At 50.7% G+C, this 21,619-nt stretch overlaps 1 protein-coding gene across 1 annotated transcript; it reads right to left on the reverse strand.

Annotated features, from left to right (window-relative positions):
• Positions 1 to 1,014: 1,014 nt before the first annotated feature.
• Positions 1,015 to 19,326, reverse strand: tm4sf21b (transmembrane 4 L six family member 21b). Its single transcript, XM_038786998.1, has 5 exons — positions 19,052 to 19,326; positions 7,690 to 7,755; positions 6,213 to 6,370; positions 4,049 to 4,250; positions 1,015 to 1,295 (listed from the first exon to the last, which is right to left on the reverse strand). The coding sequence occupies exons 1-5, from the start codon at positions 19,229 to 19,231 to the stop codon at positions 1,284 to 1,286; spliced, it is 618 nt and encodes a 205-aa protein (XP_038642926.1). The 5' UTR covers positions 19,232 to 19,326; the 3' UTR covers positions 1,015 to 1,283.
• Between the last annotated feature and the right edge of the window lie 2,293 nt (positions 19,327 to 21,619).

A 21,619-nucleotide genomic window follows, 5' to 3' on the forward strand; every position in this document is an offset into this window, starting at 1 on the left:
AAGGCTTTCGAAAGCATGAGGACTCTGGACAGAGTTTGTAGAAGTTCATAGAGTCGCTGCAGAGCAGAAGGAGACCATTTGTGTCCTATCTTACTGACCTATTGGTTGAATGTCTGCGTGTCACAATATCTCTGGTGCTCCCTCTAGTGTTTATTTAGTCTTAGTGTATTTGCATTAAGCCCTTGTGTATCTACAGTGATGCATATCACCATACTAACCACCGTGCCAACAGTAGACAGGGGGAATCTGATCCCGCTTGTGAAAGAGGGCACAGATTTATCGTAATTTACAAAAGAATCAAAAGCGACCGGAAGGTTTATTTTAAAAAATCCAGCGAATGGTTAAGGTCTGGAATGAACTCCCAGTGAGTCCGGAGGAGACAGATTCAATCGGGGAATCCAGCAGAGAATTAAAGTGATATTTGAAGGAACAGAGGGTGCGGGGCTGTGGGGAGAAGGCGCGAGAATGGCACTGAGTTCGTTTGGCGAGCTGGTGCAGACACCGACGGGCCGAATGGCTTCCTTCTGCACTGTAACAATTCCCTGATTCTGTGATCAGAAGTGGAGACCAAAGAGAAAATGCTGGGAAACCTCAGCAGGTCTGGCAGCATCTGTAGGGGAGATTTCAATGGCTCGGCAGATTCGCCCTGGGATCAGTGCAGGAAATTCCCAGCCTGAGAGTGAGAAAGGGAAATTTCTGTCCCTCGCCTCGTTACAACCAAAGAAGCATTAATTATCTGAAGTTTAATAACTGATGTAATATCAGAATCACTGCAGCTAATTTATATACATTTTTTTCTGGACTAACATACTCAATTCGCACTGGGCTCGATTCGGGAGTAGAAACATAGAAAATAGGAGCCGGCGGAGGCTACAAGGCGCTTCGAGCCTGCTCCGCCATTCATTCTTGGCTGGTCATCCAACTCAATAGTACTTGGGGCTCACATTCTGAGCCAGGATTAATCTCTTTCGCCACAGTCTAAACGTGAAATAAAGTCAAGCTTGAAAAGTTGAAGAACTTAGCAAAACATCAGGATTCCTGCTTTATTGGTAACTGGTCCAACATCACAAGGATTGACAGACATGAATCATGATACATCGAAACAGAGCTGTAAAGGGAAAGAGGGAGCTCTGAAGAATTGAAAGAGATCTGGAACCGCCAGTTTGGGAAATCACGTTGAAGACAAAGATAAATAATTTTTATTGCAAGACGTCGGTACGGTTTAACTTAGTGACTTCTATCCAGTCGGAGATCAATGCACTTCTTTTCCGACCCGGCTCGGGTTACACTGGGCCCTGTAAAGGTAGAAGAGAATCGTAGAATGATTACAGAGAAGGAGGCCATTCAGCCCGTCGTGTCTGTGCTAGCTCTCAGTACGAACACCCCCCCCCCCCCACCTACTGCTGCAATTGTTCCACGTTTTCAGGTTAATACCCCATTCCCTCGCTTGGACCTGCCCCCACCACACCCTCTGACAGTGCATTCCCCGTCCGAAACGCTTGCTGTGCGAAAAGGTTTCTCCTCATTGCTTCCTTCGCCAATCACCTCAAATCTCAACCCCCCTGGTTCTCAATGCCTTCCCCCTCCCCGATGGGAACTGCGTCTCCCGATGTACTCTTCCCACACCCCTCATGGCTTTGAACATCTCTATCAGATCTCCTCTTGGTCTTCTTCTCTCCAAGGAGGACCCCCCCCCCCCCCCCCCCCCCCCCCCTCCCCCTCGCAATCTGTTCACCATCCATATCAACGATTTGGATTTGAGGACCAAATAATATTTCCAAATGTGGACATCTAATTGCTCCAGGATTACTAGCCCCTCAACTCCTTGAGCCTGATCTATCCAGCTGAGTCACATTTGCCCTCTGACCTTTGGATATCAAAAAACTTTTCAGTTTTGAAATGAACAATGGATCCGGCATCAATTGCAGTTTGCAGGGAGTGAATGCCAAACTTCTCCCACCCTTTGTGTCCGAAAGTGCTTCCTCAATTCGCTCCCGAAAGGTCTGGCTCTGACTCTCTGGGCGCGATTCAGCGGCAAGGAGGGGCTGTTTTCGGCGCCGAGAGACGCCCCTCTTTCGACGGCACTTTGCCGGGTTTCTTTTGGCCTCGGGGATGAACGTCCCCCTGTCGAAGCTGCACTAACATCATTTCCTGCACTTACAAGCTCACCAGGAAGCGTACTAGGGATGGGGGGCACCATTTTTTAAGGCATCCCCGATCTTTCCAACCCCCCTCAGCGACCCCACTGGGGCCTCCAGACACCCCCCTCCCTCCCAGTGCATCCAACCTACCTCTTCCAGGGTCCTCGAACCCCACCTCTTAAGGTCAAGGCCAGACACCTTGGCATAGGCAACCTGACACCCAGGCACATTGACACTTCCAGCCTGGTACCCTGGCAGTGTCCCTGCCAAGCAGGCAGCACAACCCGGGCTCCTTGGCAGTGTCACGGTGCTGGGGAGAGTGCCAGGGCACCACGTTCCCAGAGCCAGACCATCCGGGGGCCTCCAGTGGCCCGGATGGACCTGCCTCCACACCAGGTGGTGTTACCAGTACTACCCAGTCAAGGCCTCGTTAGTTCCTGGGCCCGGGGAGAAAATGGCACAGACATAATCAAATGAGCCTGACGGCTGATTAAATATACTGATCTGGATCACGCCCAGTGAGGGCGAGATCAGATCGTGGATCTCACGAGGTTTGGTCGAATCTCGCGAGACAGCTCAAACCTCTCGAGAGAGCCCCGTTGTGTCATCAAATCGGACGTGACCAGACCAGTAATACCCGCCCTTAGACTCTGAACCCTAGTCCTAGACTGCCCGACCAGGAGAGATGTTTCTCCATCAGGACTCTTGCCATCTTAAAACTTTTGATTAAATAATTTTCTAAATTGCCTTGGAAAAGTTGCCGGTTTGAGTAATCTGTTCTTGTGATCTAAGACTTGGAGTCCAGGTAAATTCTGGGAACTCTACACTGCACTCCTTCCGTGGCCAATATAACCTTCTTAAGTGGTGCCCAGAACTGAACACATTAACGTTGAGGTCTAAAATATTCTCCCAACTGTAATGTTCTTTAATTGGGCTGATATTGAAGCTTGATATTGTAGCGTGAACAAAGAACATTAGACTTTCTTTCCTAAACAAAGTTATTTATTACTAACGAATTTCCAAAGATATTGTAGAGCTACTCTAATATGCGACTGCTATCAACTCCTCACTAACACCTTCTCCTAGAACACGTGGTGAGTCTGGGTCACGTGTCTGCATACTCACATCACCTGGTGGTCGGATGCTGGAACTACAACAGTTATACATATATTATTATTTGCATACAAACAAAGAACAATACAGCACAGGAACAGGCCCTTCGGCCCTCCAAGCCTGTACCGGCCATGATGCCAATCTTGGCCAAAACCCTCAGATCTTCCTTGTGCCGTATCCCTCTATACCCATCCTATCCATGTGTTTGTCAAGATGCCTTTTGAACCCCCGTTAATGTATCTGCTTCCACAACCTCCCCTGGCAACGCATTCCAGGCACTCACCACCTTCTGTGTAAAAAAAACCTGCCTCACACATCTCCTCTAAACTTTGCCCCACGGACCTTAAACCTATGCCCCCTGGTGACTGACCCCTCTACCCTGGGAAAGAGTGCCTGCCCATCCACTCTATCCATACCCCTCATAATCCTGTAGACCTCCATCAGGTCGCCCCTCGACCTCCGTCTTTCTAATAAAAACAGTCCGAGTCTATTCAGCCCCTCCGCGTAGCTAACACCCTCCAGACCAGGCAACATCCTGGTAAACCTCCTCTGCATCCTCTCCAAAGCCTCCACATCCTCTGATAGTGTGATAATAACAGATGATAACACAGATGACAATCCACTTATAATTACACGATCAGCCTCACGTGCGCAGAGATCTGTTCGGGAGGCAAGGCTGACGGATGCTGATGTGAATCGGTCAGGCATTGCATACTCATCGGGAGTGGCACAGTCCGATAGGGACTGGCTGCCCAGTCAGTGCTGAAGCGTTGACGTTAATGTCTCGGACTTACCGCTCTCCTTTTCACACACGTTCCGCAGATACACCCAAACAGACCATTGACCATCTGAAACAGACACAGGACCAGCTCGATGACACCGAAGCCAATCAGCAAGGCGAAGAGGACCACATTGAACAGCACCACGTCCTTCGGCACCTTGCACATGTCCCACATTTCGGAGTTAAAGAGATAATTCTCCTCGCTGATGGAGAAACTAAACATTGAGTTAATCTTAGGGAGTGCATCCGCGTAGGTTGGTGGAAATTGAAAAGTTGAAACATGTAACCGGGGTTGAAACCAGGGTCTGGTTTAGCACAGTGGGCTAAAACTGCTGCCTTGCAATGCAGAACAAGGCCAGCAGCGCGGGTTCAATCCCCATACCAGCCTCCCCAAACAGGTGCCGGAATGTGGCGACTAGGGGCTTTTCACAGTAACTTAATTGAAGCCGACTCATGACAATGAGCGATTATTATTATATTATTATTATGTAAGTAAAGAGGACAGGAAACAAGAGTTATGCCTTACGTTACGTCATAATTCACTCAGCTTGTCGATGCTGGTGCTCATACTGCACGGAATGTTCCTCCCATTCCCTCTTCACCTCACCCCATCAACATAGACATCTTTCTTGTTCCCTCCACCACCGACGCACAGTGGCAGCCGTGTGTACCGTCTACAGGATGCACTGCAGCAACTCACCAAGGCTCCTTAGGCAGCACCTTCCAAACCCACGGCCTCTACCATCTAGAAGGACAAGAGCAGCAGATACCTGGGAACCCCACCACCTGGAGGTTCCCCTCCCAGTCACTCACCGCCCCGACTGGGAAATATATCAGCCGCTCCTTCACTGTCGCTGGGTCAAAATCCTGGACTTCCCTCCCTAACAGCACAGTGGGTGTGCCTACACCACACGGACTGCAGCGGCTCACCCACCACCTTCTCAAGGGGCAATTAGGGATGGGCAACAAATGCTGGGTCCAGCCAGTGAAGCCCACGTCCGGTGGAAGGATATTGAAAAAATGTTTATCGAGCTTCCCGCTTAAACACCTCCATATGGTTCACATTAAGTTCCATCCATAATAGGGGAAGGAATATTTGTTTACTCGGAGTCAGCACCTCACACATGTGCAAAGTGGAATAGCTACGCCACACTTTAACAAATGCAGTTGCACCACTTATTACCCAGGCTTGACTTCCTCCCGATCTATCCATCCCTCTCCACCCCTTCTCGCTCGTCTTCCTGCTAGCCCTTCCTCCTAAGGATTCAATAGGCTGGGGCTGTTCTCCTCGGAAAACAGGAGGCTGCTTTTTGGGGCCGGTACCAACGCGATGGGCCGAGTGGCCTCTTGATGCGCCGTCAACTTTCTAGAATCCTCAGTTTCTGCCCCCTACTTGCCCCAACCTACCCTACTCTGCCTCTGCCCTTGCCTCAACCTGCATAAGGGCCTTTTGTCCTGAAGTTTCGATCTATTGGTCTTATATTAACGACAGTTCCTCAGGGACGCCTCAGAAGGACTCCGAGAACTGCTGACAGGATGTTGTCGACCACAGAGGCTGCCTGACCTCCTGAATATTCCTGTTCATAGCCACAAACATACACTACTGCACAAATATCAATATAAAGAAACATACTCTTCCTATCCTCAGAATGCTCCCAAAACACCTGAAAATCCATGAACGGAGTGTGGTCGCTGCTGAGATAATGTAGGAAGGGTGGCAGCTGATTTATGCACAGCAAGCTCCCACAAACTGAAATGTGATAATGAATGTATCTGGCTTTACATTTCGCTGATTGAGGGATAACTGTGGGCTCGGAGACCCTGTTGGGGGAGAGAAACCCCCCCTGGGCTTCTTCGAAATGTGGCTGTGGGACCTTTTGTACCCGCCTGAGAGGGCAGACGGGCTTCTCATCTGAAAGATGGCACCTGCGGCAGTGCGGCGCACCCACCGCATCCCGTTCCCGCCCCCCCACCCAGAGTGGGAACCGTAATCTACAACTGTGTGACTGCGCGGTTACCGAGCGTTACCACCTCACACACCGTGCCAAGCGCAGGCGATGACGGTGGAGTGTCGAAACCGGAGTCTAGAATTCCCCGCCCGCACAGTAACTTCACCGCAGTGTTAATGTAAGCCTAATTGTGGCGATAATCAAGATTACTATCATTGTGAGTCTTACTTCAGGTTAAGCTCTGTCAAGTCAGTCGAGAAAGGTCTTGTCCAGTTTCCTGTTCCAACATCGCATAGTGGCCCATTCGCCAAGCCCAACGAGGAAGCAATTACGCAGTATGCTGAACCCAGAACTCCCAAAGCAGCAAACAGGACGGAAAGGAACATCTGGAAGATTATTGGGATACAGCTTCATTAGGACATTCAAGGGTGTGTGAGCTAGCGCTGCAGCTGACAGAGTGCGTGAGACACAGACGCAAAAACTCGGCCAGCAGTTTGTTTTTGCAGGAATATCCCTCTGCCTCTGATTGTGGAATAAGCCAATCAGCAAAGACCAAAGCTGCAAAGGAAACAGGGCACCTCAAACCTGACTATTTGCCTCCTGAAGTCAGCAAAGGCCTCGATGCTCAATCATCTACTCCACCTGAGTCAAGGACTGTTTCGTGTACAAAAAATAGTTGAATGTAATAAGTACACTTAAGCTTTTAGATTATTTTGTTCAAATTCGTATGGACAATATTAAACTGATTGTGATTACTGAAGTAAATCTAGGTTAAAAAGGCTTGTCCGTGTGAACGTCTTAAACCTCACGATTCTGCTTTATAACTGCGGTACCGTTGAAAAAGGACGTTCACGCCGGTGTGATCTTCCGCTCTCACCGCCGCTGCGTGTTGCGCCGGCTGTCGAAGTTTCTCGTCTTCCACTCATTAGGACAGACGCAAGAATGCCAAATTTCAAAGGGAACAATGATTTGTACTGCATGAGGAAAGGGGTGCTGATTGGTTGATAAGCAGTTGCCATGGCAAATGTGCTATGGAGCTATTGTCCCCCCCCCCCCCCCCCCCATGCTTTTCTTCATCCAAATGCCTGGACCTATTCCTTTTACCTGCAGAGGACAGTTCCCTGCATTCTGAATATATGTGGCTTCCAGCAAGCATGGTTGAGCTCTATTGTGAGCCCAACTGGTAAACTTAAATTGGATGTGTAATCCTTAACACACTGAACTTTGTGCTACTTTATATTTCTGTTTAAATGAACTTTGAATTCACAATCTGAATTATGGGTCTAAGTCTCATTCGAACCATAAAGATCGAAGGATTTAGTTGATCAAGTTACCTTTTTCACAGTATTTAATCAGAATTTTGTCCGGGCCTATGGATTGGTTTAAAATTCAGGACTGAGAACAAATTTTGAAAGCCCTTGGAAAGGTACATGAAGAAAAACCTACAGCGTTATCATCATTCCCTAGCTGAACAAGTTGCTCCTGAATTCCCGTCTCTGTTAGGTGACCCCCACCAACTTTCTCTTTTTTAAGAATCTCTTGTCAGTTCTGGCATTATCCCTCTGTATCTCTATCCCCCCCCACCCCCCCCCCCCCCCCCCCCCCCACACCTTTTCAAGTCCACCCATGACCTTTTTTCATACCCGGGCGGCCAGATCGGTGCACAGAACTCCAGCAACCAGAATCCAGAACCACATCAACTCACCCCACACCTGTTTGCACAGCATCCTCGATTGCCAGTGGCGTGAATGTGTATCGCCGGGAACAAAATCTATTGGAAGAGATGGTTAAGAACAGACAATTAGAATGTGCTTTCATGGCCCTGAGGAGACAATGTCGCAGAAGGAGTTATTCTCGCAATCAAGGGCCCTCTTTCACTGCCAGCAGGTGCACACGTGTGGGCTAGGATTGAGGGTCGAGCTGGGGCCTGCTTTGTTAATGGTATAGTCACAGAATGTCACATTGGAGTTTGGTGCTGTGTATCAACAGGACTTGTGTCCTATAGATAGGAGCGAGACACGTTGGTCGGATTTTCAGGTGTGATAATCTATTTCGCCACATTGTGAACAAAACTCTCCTGGTCATCCAGTCCTGAGGTAGGCCTCAAACCCAGAGCCCCGAGGCAGGACCATTACTCACTGCGCCACAGGATCTCCCAATCGATATACACTGAAATGTTTACAATTATGCACTCCTTCCATTATTTCATACTCTATTATTATTTCAGTGATTGTCCAGCACTATGTCACAAAACAGTTTCTTAAAATTTAGAGTACCCAATTTTTTTTTTCCAATTAAGGGACAATTTAGCATGGCCAATCCACCTCGCCCGCACATCTTTGGGTTGTGGGAGTGAAACCCACGCACACACGGTATCATGTGAAAGTACCTTTAAGAAATGGGTGTTTATAAATGGGTGTGTATATAAATATCTGTAGTGAGAGTACCTTTAAGAAATGGGTGTTTATTACTACAGTGATGTCAGAGAGTGGGTGGAGCTGGGCTCTCTGTCAGCTTTTTACTTTCGTTTTAGGCTGTTTGCTGCAGGGTGTGTTTTAGTTTGGTTTTCAGTGTTGGAGCTGAAGCCAGACAGAGCAGGTGTACTGTTGATCTCTCTGCCATGAAAAGACTATCTCTTGATCATTTGGTGAATTCAGAATTATAAATGTTTTCAGTAGTGGCTTTAACCTGATGTGCTTCTGTTAAAGGATATGTTTTTTGTAAGTCTTCTGGATGTTAAAAGAACAGCATAAGCATTACTTAGTGTTGTATTCTTTGGGGGTTGTATTTGAATTAATGGTTGCTAAGAGGTTCACTATGTTTTAAAAAGGTTAACTTGAGTTCATAGAATAAACATTGTTTTGTTTTTCATAGAATTTCATAGAATTTACAGTGCAGAAGGAGGCCATTCGGCCCATCGGGTCTACACCGGCTCTTGGAAAGAGCACCCTACCCAAGGTCAACACCTCCACCCTATCCCCATAACCCAATAACCCCACCCAACACTAAGGGCAATTTTGGACACCAAGGACAATTTAGCATGGCCAATCCAGCTAACCTGCACATCTTTGGGCTGTGGGAGGAAACCGGAGCACCCGGAGGAAACCCACGCACACACACGGGGAGGATGTGCAGACTCCACACAGACAGTGACCCAAGCCGGAATCGAACCTAGGACCCTGGAGCTGTGAAGCGATTGTGCTATCCACAATGCTACCGTGCTGCTTAAAAAATTAAAAATGAAAAAATACTTTTCCATTTCTGCTGTACCACCCCTGTAGAGTGGGCCGTGTGCTCCCCATACCGCAATCTAGTAAAAGTTGCGGGTCAGGTGAACTCCATGATACACTTTGGGATTCTCTAAACCCTGGCCCATAACAACGGGGAGAATGTGAAAACTCCACACGGACAGTGAGCCAAGGCTGCGATCGAACCCAGGTCTTCAGCGCCGTGAGGCAGCAGTGCTAACCACCGTGCCACCGTGCCGCCCTTATGTCACAAATCATACACACTTGTTTTATTTATTTCGCGACCACACTATTTCTGAAAAATCAAGTTTCAGCGGAGGCCGCCATGATTCCGGCATTACTCACGTCTTATCCCAAAATGAGGGAGGCTTTGAATGGACAACCAGTTCACGATCGTGAGTCACGTTGGCCATTTCCATTCCTGTGTGCGATGATTGCCATAAATTGTCAGCTGTCACCATGTGATTGGGGGACAACCACAATCTTTGTTAGGTTGGGAACTGGTGCATGTTGGCGCTGCCCACTGAGAGATGGCATTGCGGCCAATGCCAGTACAACGCCAGGGACGACAAATCACGGTGAACGATGGCCATATAGCGCAGTCCAGCACCTGGTGTTCAGTCTCCAGACATCTTTCCCCTTCCTATTAAGGAGTTTTATCCCAACACTCGCAAAAGTGTGAGGACCACCAGAGGGTGATACTCCTGTCCGGCCCCTAACTTTGGCATCATTAAAAGCCTGGCCTACCCTGCGGCCCCACATTCCAAAACCTTTGACGAGCTGATGCCACTCGTGGCGGACCACTCTGACCCCAAACCATTGGGAACTGTCCGAAGGCGCAGGTTCAACAAGGCCTGGAGAATCCCGGGGGAATCGGTCACAGAATCTTTGGCGCCTAAGCAAGCTGACCGAGCCCTGGGATTGTGGGCCACCCCTTCCGGAAATGCTGAGGGGCCGCCTTGCCTGCGGAATCAACAACGTGCAGACTCAACGTAAGTTGCTGACTGAATCATCTTTGGATCTGACAAGGGCTATGGTGATCGCCCTCTCACGTGGAAGGGAGTCCAGGAGCGCCAGGGCTCACTAGATATGGAATAGTTGGTCGCCCCCATTCAGGCGAACAACACCCCTTAAGAGTACAGCGTCTGGGACCAGTCTTTACCCTCCGAGACTGAAAGTCCTGGAATCAAGCCCCGCCTCAGAGAGAATGGGGCACCAAACTCCAGGCCGGCACTCCCCCCGCCCCCGCCATGCGTGAGGGGGTGCTGCATTGTCAGAGGTGTCGGGGGGAGTGGGGTCTCCCTGAGGGGGTGCTGCATTGTCAGAGGTGTCGGGGTGGAGTGGGGTCTCCGTGAGGGGGTGCTGCATTGTCAGATGTGTCGGGGGGGAGGGGGTCTCCCTGAGGGGGTGCTGCATTGTCAAAGGTGTCGGGGTAGTGAGGGAGTGCTGCATTGTCAGAGGTGTCGGGGGGAGTGGGGTCTCCCTGAGGGGGTGCTGCATTGTCAGAGGTGTCAGGGGGGAGTGGGGTCTCCGTGAGGGGGTGCTGCATTGTCAGAGGTGTCGGGGGGAGCGGGGTCTCCGTGAGGGGGTGCTGCATTGTCAGATGTGTTGGGGGAGGGGGGGGGGGGGTGGGGGTGGTGAGGGGGTGCTGCATTGTCAGAGGTGTCGGGGGGGGAGGGGATGGTCAGGGGGTGCTGCATTGTCAGAGGTGTCGGGGGGGGTGGGGGGTGGTGAGGGGGTGCTGCATTGTCAGAGGTGTCGGGGGGGGAGGGGGTGGTGAGGGAGTGCTGCATTGTCAGAAGTGTCGAGGGGGGGGTCTCCGTGAGGGAGGCTAAGTGCCGACTCCAGGACGGGATGGTGGGTGATCCAGGATCTTGACGGCGGCACCGATCCCAGAGTATTTCAGGATCTGCCAATGGGCTGGGATCCGACCACGTGGACCAGTGCAATTCCAACTCATGCCAACCAGTGCCGATTGGCTGCAGTCGGGAGCGGTAGCGGAGAGCCTGACAAGCTGGAGCCGCGGATAAGCCTCCCCGGCCCACTCACTCTCATTCCAGCCGGGAAGATGCCACACCGGAGAGCGGCCCGGCATTCGCGCGTGCAAAGCTCAAGACGTTGTTGGATGCCGTGGAGGAGAAGCGGGACACCCTGTTCCCCGCGGTGGGAAGGACGCTGTCACCCACCGACGTTAACCGGGCCTGGGCGAAGGTGGCAGAGTTATTGAGCGCCGTGGGCCTCACCATGAGGAGCGGGCAGTAGTGCCGGAAGTGGCTGGACGACCTCCTCAGGGCGGCCCGGGTGAGTTACCAGCTCCATGCACCCACTCCTCTCTGTTCCCCACACAGAGGACGAACAAGAAGAGGCGTTGGCCAAGATGAAGCAACGATTGTTGGCCTGGTTCCTAATCAGCTCTGGTACCACGCCACATGGTGTCGGTGGAGCTGCTGATGGGCTGCAGGATCAGGACCCGCCTGAGCCTGGCATTCCCTGATATTGCCGGGAAAGTGTAAAGAAGACAGGATCTCCAGAAACAGTATCACAGTGAGCAGTCGCAGGACAGGAGTTTCCAGCCATGCGGAGACGGGATGTGTCTGGATGTGACCCCCCCCCCCCCCCCCCCCCCCCCCGCCGCCCCCGCCAGGGGTCAGGACACAGAGATGCGCGAGGTGGAAGACTCAGGGCTAGAATTGGAGCCACAAGTGTCCATAGCCTTGACCAGGGAGCGTTCGCCGACAGCACCCCCCCCCCCCCCAAGACGAAGACGATTGGCGCGGAAGCGATGCTCCCCAAAGCGTTTCACGCCCCCCCGACCCAGCCTCTCAACCACTGGAAGTACAAGCACGGGCGAAGTGAAGAAGCACGCCACCTCCAGCGTCTATGACAGAGGGGCTTGTTGACTTTGGGTTGGGGGCGGACGAGATGCAATAACCCTCATGAGATCCACAGGGACGACCCAATTGTTCTCCCCGTGGGGCTGGTGGAGTACGAGCTCCCCTGCTGAGGAGCGGAGGTGTGAGATCGAGGTTTATTACAATGGCCCGGATGGGGACCGTCATCTTCGGATGGTCCGGCTGGGTCTAGATGTACTCCCCATTGCTTTGCACCCTTCCCTTTACTTGGTAAATAAACGTCTCTGTTTAAAACTTTCTTGGGACTCCTGTGAATGGAACAGTCTAGAACTCACAATCTCGGGATGAGGCGGCGGCCATTTTGGACTGAGACGTGACACTTCATCACTCGGAGGGTTGTGAATCTTTGGAATTCTTGACCCAGGTGTGGATGCTGTATCATTGACCATATTCGAGTGGGTGATAGATTTTTTTTTCTGGACACTGAGGGAATATAGGGCTGGGGAGGGAAAGTAGAGTTGACGTAGAAATTCAGCCATGATCACATTGGATTGTGGATCAGGCTTGAGGCCTCCTCCAGGCCCTGTTCTCTTTCGCATCATCTTTGCAATGATAACATCTGCCCTGAGACCTGGGAAAGCTTGCATGTCGCTGCTTAGAAGAATATTTCCCTCTTCCCGGGGGGAAATCCCACTGGAGTCAGTAAGAAACTGTGATAAGGTGCACATTTATTTATTATGGGCCTACTTATCACTCTGGTGAAACCTGCCGTTAATGACTAACTAGTTTGTTTTTGTGTTAAGATTGTGATTTTTTTTAACACAGACGAACTACATAAACCTCCTTTGTCAAAAGCAATCTCTGCATCGATGTTTGATTAACCTTTTTCCCGATCGGTATCATGGAATGGTGCAGTCCATTCAGCCCTTTGAACCTGTTTTGTGAGTTAAAGAGATCAGGGCTGATCTGTAACCTTACTCCATGAGCCCACCTCTGCCCCATCTCCCTTAAAACACAATTTATCAATCTCAGTCCTGAAATTAAGAACTAAGGGCAGCACGGTGGCCTAGTGGTTAGCACAGCTGCCTCACGGCGCTGAGGTCCCAGGTTCGATCCCGGCTCTGGGTCACTGTCTGTGTGGAGTTTGCACATTCTCCCCGTGTCTGCGTGGGTTTCGCCCCCACAGCCCAAAAATGTGCAGAGTAGGTGGATTGGCTGCACTAAATTGCCCCTTAATTGGAAAAAACAATTGGGTAATCTAAATTTATAAAAAAAAAGAACTGACCCAGCAGCAATCGTGAAAGAAAGTTACAAACTTCTACCTCAGTTTGTGTGGGATAAGTGTTTCGGGGGTCTCTGTCAATGGGACTTGGGGCGGCATGTTGACACAGTGGGTTAGCACTGCTGCCTCACATCGCCAGGGACCCGGGTTCGATTCCGGCTTGGGTCACTGTCTGTGTGGAGTCTGCACGTTCTCCCCCCGTGTGTGCGTGGGTTTCCTCCGGGTGCTCCGGTTTCCTCCCACAGTCCAAAGATCTGCAGGTTAGAGGGATTGGCCATGATAAATTGCCCCTGAGTGTCCAAAGGATTAGGTGGGGTTACGGGGGTAGGGGCCCAGGTAGGGTGCTCTTTCAGCGAGCGTGGGCGCAGATCCGACGGGGAGAATGGCCTCCTTCTACACTGCTGGGACTCTATTCTATCCCGTTGGTGGAAACGGACAGAAAATCCTCAATCGTAGGCTCCCAGTTGAAGCAGTTCTCACACCCTCCCCCCCCCACATCTACACTATCTGTTCCTCGTAATCTAAACAAACATCCCCCGTCCCGTCCACTCGCGTTTCAGAAGTGTAATGGCGCCCGTGAGCAATCGTTATGCCAGACATCTTTAACCTATCCCTACTCCACTCCGAGGTCCCCACCTGCTTCATGAAGACCACCATCATACCGGTGCCAAAGCAGAACCAGGCAACGTGCCTCAATGACTACCGTCCGGTGGCCCTGACTTCAGTCGTAATTAAGTGCTTTCAGAGGCTGATCATGAAGCGCATCACCTCCATACTCCCAGAGCACCTTGACCCACTTCAATTCGCATACCGTCGCAACCGGTCCACATCAGACGCCATTTCCCTGGCCCTACACTCATCCCTAGAGCATCTCGAAAACAAGGACTCCTACATCAGGCTCGTATTTATTGACTACAGCTCCGCCTTCAACACCATAATCCCAGCCAAGCTCATATCAAAGCTCCAAAACCTGGGACTTGGCTCCTCACTCTGCAACTAGTGGGCCGGATCTCGAATAACGACGAGTCAGAATACAGGAGGGAGATAGAGAACCTAGCGGAGTGGTGTAGCGACAACAATCTCTCCCTCAATGCCAGCAAAACTAAAGAGCTGGTCATTGATTTCAGGAAGTAAAGCACTGTACACACCCCTGTCAGCATCAACGGGCCCGAGGTGGAGATGGTTAGCAGTTTCAAATTCCTAGGGGTGCACATCACCGAAAATCTGTCCTGGTCCACCCACGTCGACGGTACCACCAAGAAAGCACAACAGCGCCTATATTTCCTCAGGGAACTAAGGAAATTCGGCATGTCCACATTAACACTTACCAACTTCTACAGATGCACTATAGAGAGCATCCTATCGGGCTGCATCACAGCCTGGTATGGCAACTGCTCGGCCCAGGGCCGCAAGAAACTTCAGAGAGTCGTGAATACCGGCCAGTCCATCACACAAGCCCGCCTCCCATCTATTGACTCCATCTACACCTCCCGCTGCCGGGGGAAAGTGGGCAGCATAATCAAAGACCCCTCCCACCCGGCTTACTCACTCTTCCAACTTCTTCCATTGGGCAGGAGATCCAAAAGTCTGAGAACTCGCACGAACAGACTCAAAAACAGCTTCTTCCCCGCTGTTACCAGACTCCTAAATCACCCTCTTATGGACTGACCTGATTAATACTACACTCCTATATGCTTCAGCCAATACTGGTGTCCAGTTATTTATATTGTGTACCTTGTGTTGTCCTATTATGTATTTTCTTTTTTTCTTTTCATGTACGAAATGATCTGTTGAGCTGCTCGCAGAAAAATACTTTTCACTGCAGCTCGTTACACATGACAATAAACAAATTAAAAAACAAAAAATTTTAGAGTACCCAATTCATTTTATCTGATTAAGGGGTAATTTAGCACGGCCAATCCACCTACCCTGCACATCTTTTGGGTTGTGGGGGTGAGACCCACGCAGACACGGGGAGAATATGCAAACTCCACACGGACAGTGACCCAGAGCCGGGATAGAACCTGGGACCTCGGCGCCGTGAGGCAGCAGTGCTAACCCACAGTAAACAAATCTAAGGTTTCTCAAGACGCTGTAACTTAGCCAACAGAGGGGAGAGAGCAAAGAGTGGGTTTGTTCGACTTTGAGTAATTGCCACCAAAGGGCTGTGTGTTCACTGGTTAATGGTTACTCATTGATCTTCGGGCCTAGTCTGTATAATCCTGGTGCGTAACCTCTGGAGTTCAATGTCCGTTTTCTTTGCTCCTGCGCTGCCCACACGAGCTTGTTTAGAACGGCGCAAAGTACTGGTCGAGTGTGAGGACAAGATTACGAAGGAATAGGAGCAGGAATCGGCCATCCCTCCCCCCCCCCCCCCCCTCCCCCCCCCACTTCGAACTTGCACTGCCTTCCAACACTATAAAGACAGGACTGATCCGTTTGTGGTTCCTAACCCTCCAGGTTGCCCTGGAGTCCCCAGGAAGTAAAGATGAATCTCCCGGATACAGCGGGGACGAAAGTCTCAGAGTGTTAGACATGGGCCAAGTGTAGATTTTCCAAGAATAGGTTTGAAAGATCCGTGTTTATTAATCGGAGATGGGGAATGAAAGGCTATTTGGCAGGGGGAGTGGGGGTGGGTGGTTGGTGAAAAGAGATCACGTAACGAAACCTCCAGGAATACATCAAACCAGAGTTGGCAACTGTGGGACTGACTGTGGCCTTAATGTCGCTTTGCTGTCTGTTCCCCGTAACCCTTGACCCCCCCTTGAAGTAAAAAAAAATCTAACTGAGCCTTTACATGACCAGCCTCCACTGCTCCAAACAAGAACAGGCCTGCGAGAGGTCAAAATCCTGATCCCTGTCTTCATGGGAGGCCCCGTTGAAACTGTGCCCCCTGTGGTGAATGTAACTTAGTAATTCACACTGTATTTACGAATACCATTGTAAGCGCAGTAGCGTTATCCGACCACTAGGGGGAGTAGCTCTGGGAATGCTCAGGAGTTTGTACAGGGCTCCACCCTTGGCTCTGCCCACGACTCCTCCCCCTAGACGGCTGTATAAATAACCGTGTCCAGAGCCAGCCTGCAGTTCATCGAGAGTTCAACGGGTAACAGGCCGGCTCTGTAGTAAGTAGATTAAAACCACTGTTCCTATCTTAAAGCACGTGTCTCGTGAATTGATGGTTCCATCACGCGCTAGTTGTAGATTCCCCCCATAAGGGGAAACAGCTTCTCAGCATCTACCCTGTCAAACCGCCCCTCAGAATCCTGTTTCAATAAGATCGCCTCTCGTTCTGCTGAACACCAGCGCGTGTAGGCCCACTCTGCTCGACCTTTCCTCTTGGACAAACCCCCTTCATCCCAGCAACCAACCTTCTCTGAACGGCAAGGAGCTCCTTCCTTCAAGAAGGAGGTTTGAAAAACTCGGCTCGGTACACGCGGTGAGCTGTCACCAAGGCCTCCTTGTGCTAAGTTGTGACAAGGCTTCCCGACTCCAAACCCTTCATTGTCGCTGGGTCAATACCCTGGAACCCCCGCTCGCTGCGGGTGGGCCTACACCACGTGGACTACAATAGTTCAAAATGGCGGCTCACCACCACCCTCCCCAGGGCAGTTAGGGATGGGCAGCAACAATGCTGGCCTAGCGGGTAATGCCAGTATCCTGAGAATGAACGTCAATAAAAGACCTCCGTTCCCCTTACAATAAATGATGAGCAAGCATACACCGGTGTATATCATAGAATTTACAGTGTAGAAGGAGGCCATTCGGCCCATCGAGTCGTGTGGGGAAGGGTGTGTACATGTGCAGGAAAATAATCTCTCTGCCCAACAAGCTCTCATGAATATTCTCTTCAGCTCCCTGAAGCCTTTCACCTCACCCCCCCCCCCCCACCCCCCCGCAGACACACACTCATCAATGTCCAATTTGAGCCAATGTGCATATATATGATGCTCTGTGGGCAGCACGGTGGCAAAGTGGTTGGCATCGCCACCTCACAGCTCCAGGGTCCCAGGTTCGATTCCCGGCTGGGTCACTGTCTGTGCGGAGTCTGCACGTTCTCCCAGTGTGTGCGTGGGTTTCCTCCGGGTGCTCCGGTTTCCTCCCACAGTCCAAAGACGTGCAGGTTAGGTGGATTGGCCATGCTAAATTGTCCCTTTGTGTCCAAAAGGTTAGATGGGGTTACTGGGTTGAGGGAATCGGGCGGGGGAGTGGGCCTAATTAGGCCACTGTTTCAGAGGGTCAGTGCAGGTTCGATGGGCCGAATGGCCTCTTTCTGCACTGCAATGCATCTATTCCATCATTCTGTGTCTACTTGTGGCTAAATCACTCTCAGTTGCTTTCTCTAATGTAGTCACCTGGAATTATTCTATCATTCCCCAGAGAGGGAAGATGGCCCAAGACAGACACCAGTCAAATTAAATAGACACCCTGATGGTTGAAAAGACTTCCCAGGCGCATTAGAAACAAGAAAGAAAATGACAGCGAACCATATAAGGAGACAGAGTGAGATGATCGAACCATATAAGGAGACAGGGTGAGATGATCAAGGTTCGGTCAAAGCGGTTGGATTAAAGGGGAGCGGTAACGGGAGGAAGGTGAGGGAGAGAAAAGGAGGTGTAGGGAGGGAATTTCGGCCCAGCTAGCTGAAGGCAGGGCCACCAATGGTGGAGCGATTCAAATCGGGAATGTGCCGGAGGCCCAAAATAGAGGAGCCCGGAGATCTCGAAGGGCTGTGGGCGCTGAGGGAGGTTCCAGAGACAGGGAGGGGTGGAAGCCATTGGCGGGGGTCTGGGAACAAAGAATATCAGTTTTAAAATGGCGGGGTTGCCGGAATTCTATCAGTACAGGTCAGCGAGCGCATGAAGTCCCGAAAGACGTGCTTGTTAGGTGAAATGGACATTCTGAATTCTCCCTCTGTGTTACCCGAACAGGCGCCGGAATGTGGCGACTAGGGGCTTTTCACAGTAATATTGCAGTGTTAATGTAAGCCTACTTGTGACAATAATAAAGATTATTATTATTATCAACTCCATATCCTCTTTCCAACTTCGCAACAACGCTCGGCTGTCCATCCCTTCAAGCACATCTTGTGCTGGTGGGAGAATATTCTGTGCACCTCGAAAGTACAATTATTCCTCCAGCCACTCCCCCGCCTGCACTCCACCGCTAACTCCTGACTACCTCAAACTCGGGTTGCAACCCTGATGTAACAGGGCGGGGTTACGCATGTTCTCCTCCGAACGCTGCACTGGGTCGAATAGCCTTGATGTAGGATAAGCACATAGGCAATAAATGCAATTGCCAATTGTAAATGAAAGAAAGAAACAACTTTTCTAAATCCCCTTTGCTGTGCTCCTAGGCTTACTTGCAGCAGTAGGCTGGAGATGGATCCGTAGGGCTCCAGGGAAACCCTGGAGGGTTGGCAACCTCTACGCCGAACCCCCTGGCAAAGGCAGTTCACCCAATCTCTCCTGCTCGCTGGCATGATGTTGCTTCGAATGGGCAACGATTCAACGGGCAACATCGCATTTACTGCCTGTCCAGGAGGTTACTTTAGAAGAACAGAACATATCCGTCAACGTAATGATTTTAAATTTGAATGGGGGGGGGGGGGGGCAGGGTTGACCCCCTCCCCCCCCTCCCTACCCGCCCCCACCCCTTACGGAAGCTAAAATAATCGCTCACCATGATTCCGCCACCGAAAATCCCACCGAGGTACAAGATCTCCGGTGTCAGCTTGGCCGTGTCCTGCACATATTCCACTTCAAAGTTGGGGAAGAAGAGGAGGATGTTGGCCACAATACAGAAGCCAGCAAGGGGGTACAGGCAGGTCCCGATACACTTGGCACATTTTCCTGTGCACATCCTGCTCTGGCGGGATGTGTGGGGAGAGGTGTGGACAGATTGAAACGGTGGCCCTGAATGGAAATCGTCAGGTTTTATAGAGTTGTTCGGAGAGGAGCTTCTGATAAGGTCGATTGCTACACTCCCTGTCAATAAAGAGGACGGTTCGCCCAATGAACGTACAGAGGACCTGATTTTTTTTTTACCCTCTCTCTCTCTATCTCTGTTTGTCTTGCTTCACATGTCCGCCAGTCAAGGGGAAAATAGTCGAAAGGGAACAAGGAAGTATTCGAGAGCAAAGGCCAGACGCTGAAGCCTTGAACTGCGGAGCCCAGCGATAGATTATTCATGTGCAAAATGATTAACAATCTAATAGAATGAGCTCATGGAACAGCAAGGGAGCAATGACCCAGTTTTGGGAGATCCCCACGCAGTGAGTCACAGAATCCCTGCAGTGCAGAAGGAGGCCATTCAGCCCATCGAGTCTGCACCGGCCCTCGGAAAGAGCACCCTACCTAGGCCCACTACCCCGCCCTATCCCCGTAACCCCATGTAATCTTTGGACACTAAGGGGTAAATTTAGCACGACCAATCCATCCCTAACCTGCACATCTTTGGACACTAAGGGGCAATTTTAGCACGGCCAAGCCACCTAACCTGCACATCTTTGGACACTAAGGGGCAATTTTAGCACGGCCAAGCCACCTAACCTGCACATCTTTGGACACTAAGGGGCAATTTTAGCACGGCCAAGCCACCTAACCTGCACATCTTTGGACACTAAGGGATAATTTTAGCATGGCCAATCCACCTAACCTGCACATCTTTGGACACTAAGGGGCAATTTTAGCACGGCCAATCCACCCCTAACCTGCACATCTTTGGACCGTGGGAGGAAACCGGAGCACCCGGAAGAAACCCACAGACACAGGGAGAACGTGCAAACTGCGCAGTCACCCGAGGCCGGAATCGAGTCCGGGTCCTTGGCCCCGTGAGGCAGCAGTGCTAACCCACTGTGCCACCCCAATCTCCCTTGACTCTGCTAAGTTTATAGTCTAGAGCGCGGGCTCGATTTCCTGGTGGCAGGAAATGGTGTGCCCTCGACCACGCCTGTCACGGACCCTCGCGACGCTCTGGTCAACGGTGCGGCCGTTTCACAGCAACAGAATGGTTGTGATGACTGATTCCCGAGGTCTTGCGTGAGTCAGTTCTGAAGAAGCCATCCTTGACTGGAAACGTTGACCCTGTTTATCTCTCGCTCTTTCTCCATAGGTACTGCCAGACCTGTTGAGTTTTTCCCAGCATTTCCTCTGTTTTCATGAGGGCGGGCTGGAAGTTTGAGGTCGTTCTCCAATTATCTCCTGTCTGTCACACTCCCACAGATAGTCATTCTTCACACATCAGCCGAGACAAGGGAATAGTGTAGCACAAGAGGAGGCCACTCGGTCTATTATGTCTGCGTTGGCTCTTTGAGTTATCCAGTTAGTCCCTACTCCCCTCTATTCATTCCGCTTAGCCCTGGTATAATTTTCCTTTTAAATATTTATCCATTTCGCATTTGGAAAGTTCCTATTGAATCTGCTTCCCTCACTCTTTCAGTCAATTTCTTCCAGATCACAGCAGCTCACTTTGGGCAGTGTTATTGACCAGTGACCCAGGATAATGCTCTGGCACCCGGGTCCGAATCCCACTACGGCAGGTGGTGACATTTGAATTCAATAAAAGTCTGGAATTAAAAGCCTCACGATGAAACCGTTATCGTCTGTTCGCCAATGCCATCCTGACTGGGTCTGGCCTACGTGCCCTCTGAAATGCCACTCAATTGAAGGGCATTTTAAAATGGGCGCTAAACGCTGGCACTGCCAACAAGGCCCACATCTCATGAATAAATGAAGTCCTTAGGTCACCCTCTTTCTTTTTCCAGATGTGCCTCTATTTATCGACAGTCGAAACAGTTTCCCCGTATGTACTCGATCAAAATCCCCTCATGGTTTTGATCGCCTCCATTAAATCTCCCCTCGACCCTTTCTGCTTGAAGGAGAATAATCCCACCTTCTCCCAGTCTCTCTCCCATGTATCCAAAGTCCCTCATCCTTGGTGCCTTCCTGGTGAATCTCCTCCGCACCCTCTCCAACCCCTTGACCTCTCCCCTAGAATGTGACGCCCAGTACAATTCATAACACTGCAGTTAACCAGCGTTGTATGAAGGTTAAACATAACGTCCTTCCCTTTGTCCTTCCCTCCCATGCCTCTATTCATAAAGCCCAAGGTCCTGTCTGCTTTGTAACAGACATGTGTCCTGCCCTCTTTAGAGCCTTCTGTCCATACACTGCCCACTTCTCTCAGCCCCACACCCCTCTTTAAGATTGTACCATTTGGTTTATCTGCCATGCATATTCCTCCCACCAA

Source organism: Scyliorhinus canicula, chromosome 29 (genome assembly GCF_902713615.1).
Source record: "Scyliorhinus canicula chromosome 29, sScyCan1.1, whole genome shotgun sequence".
Taxonomy (NCBI): Eukaryota; Metazoa; Chordata; class Chondrichthyes; order Carcharhiniformes; family Scyliorhinidae; genus Scyliorhinus; species Scyliorhinus canicula.

Excerpts from the sequence above, each read along its gene's own strand:
- tm4sf21b (XM_038786998.1), bottom strand. The coding sequence starts at position 19,231 with ATGTGCACAGGAAAATGTGCCAAGTGTATCGGGACCTGCCTGTACCCC. Across the intron at positions 7,756-19,051 it reads TTTTCGGTGGCGGAATCATG|ATTTTGTTCCCGGCGATACA; the intron begins GTGAGCGATTAT and ends CTCTTCCAATAG. Across the intron at positions 4,251-6,212 it reads TTGACAGAGCTTAACCTGAA|TTTCTCCATCAGCGAGGAGA; the intron begins GTAAGACTCACA and ends CTCAATGTTTAG.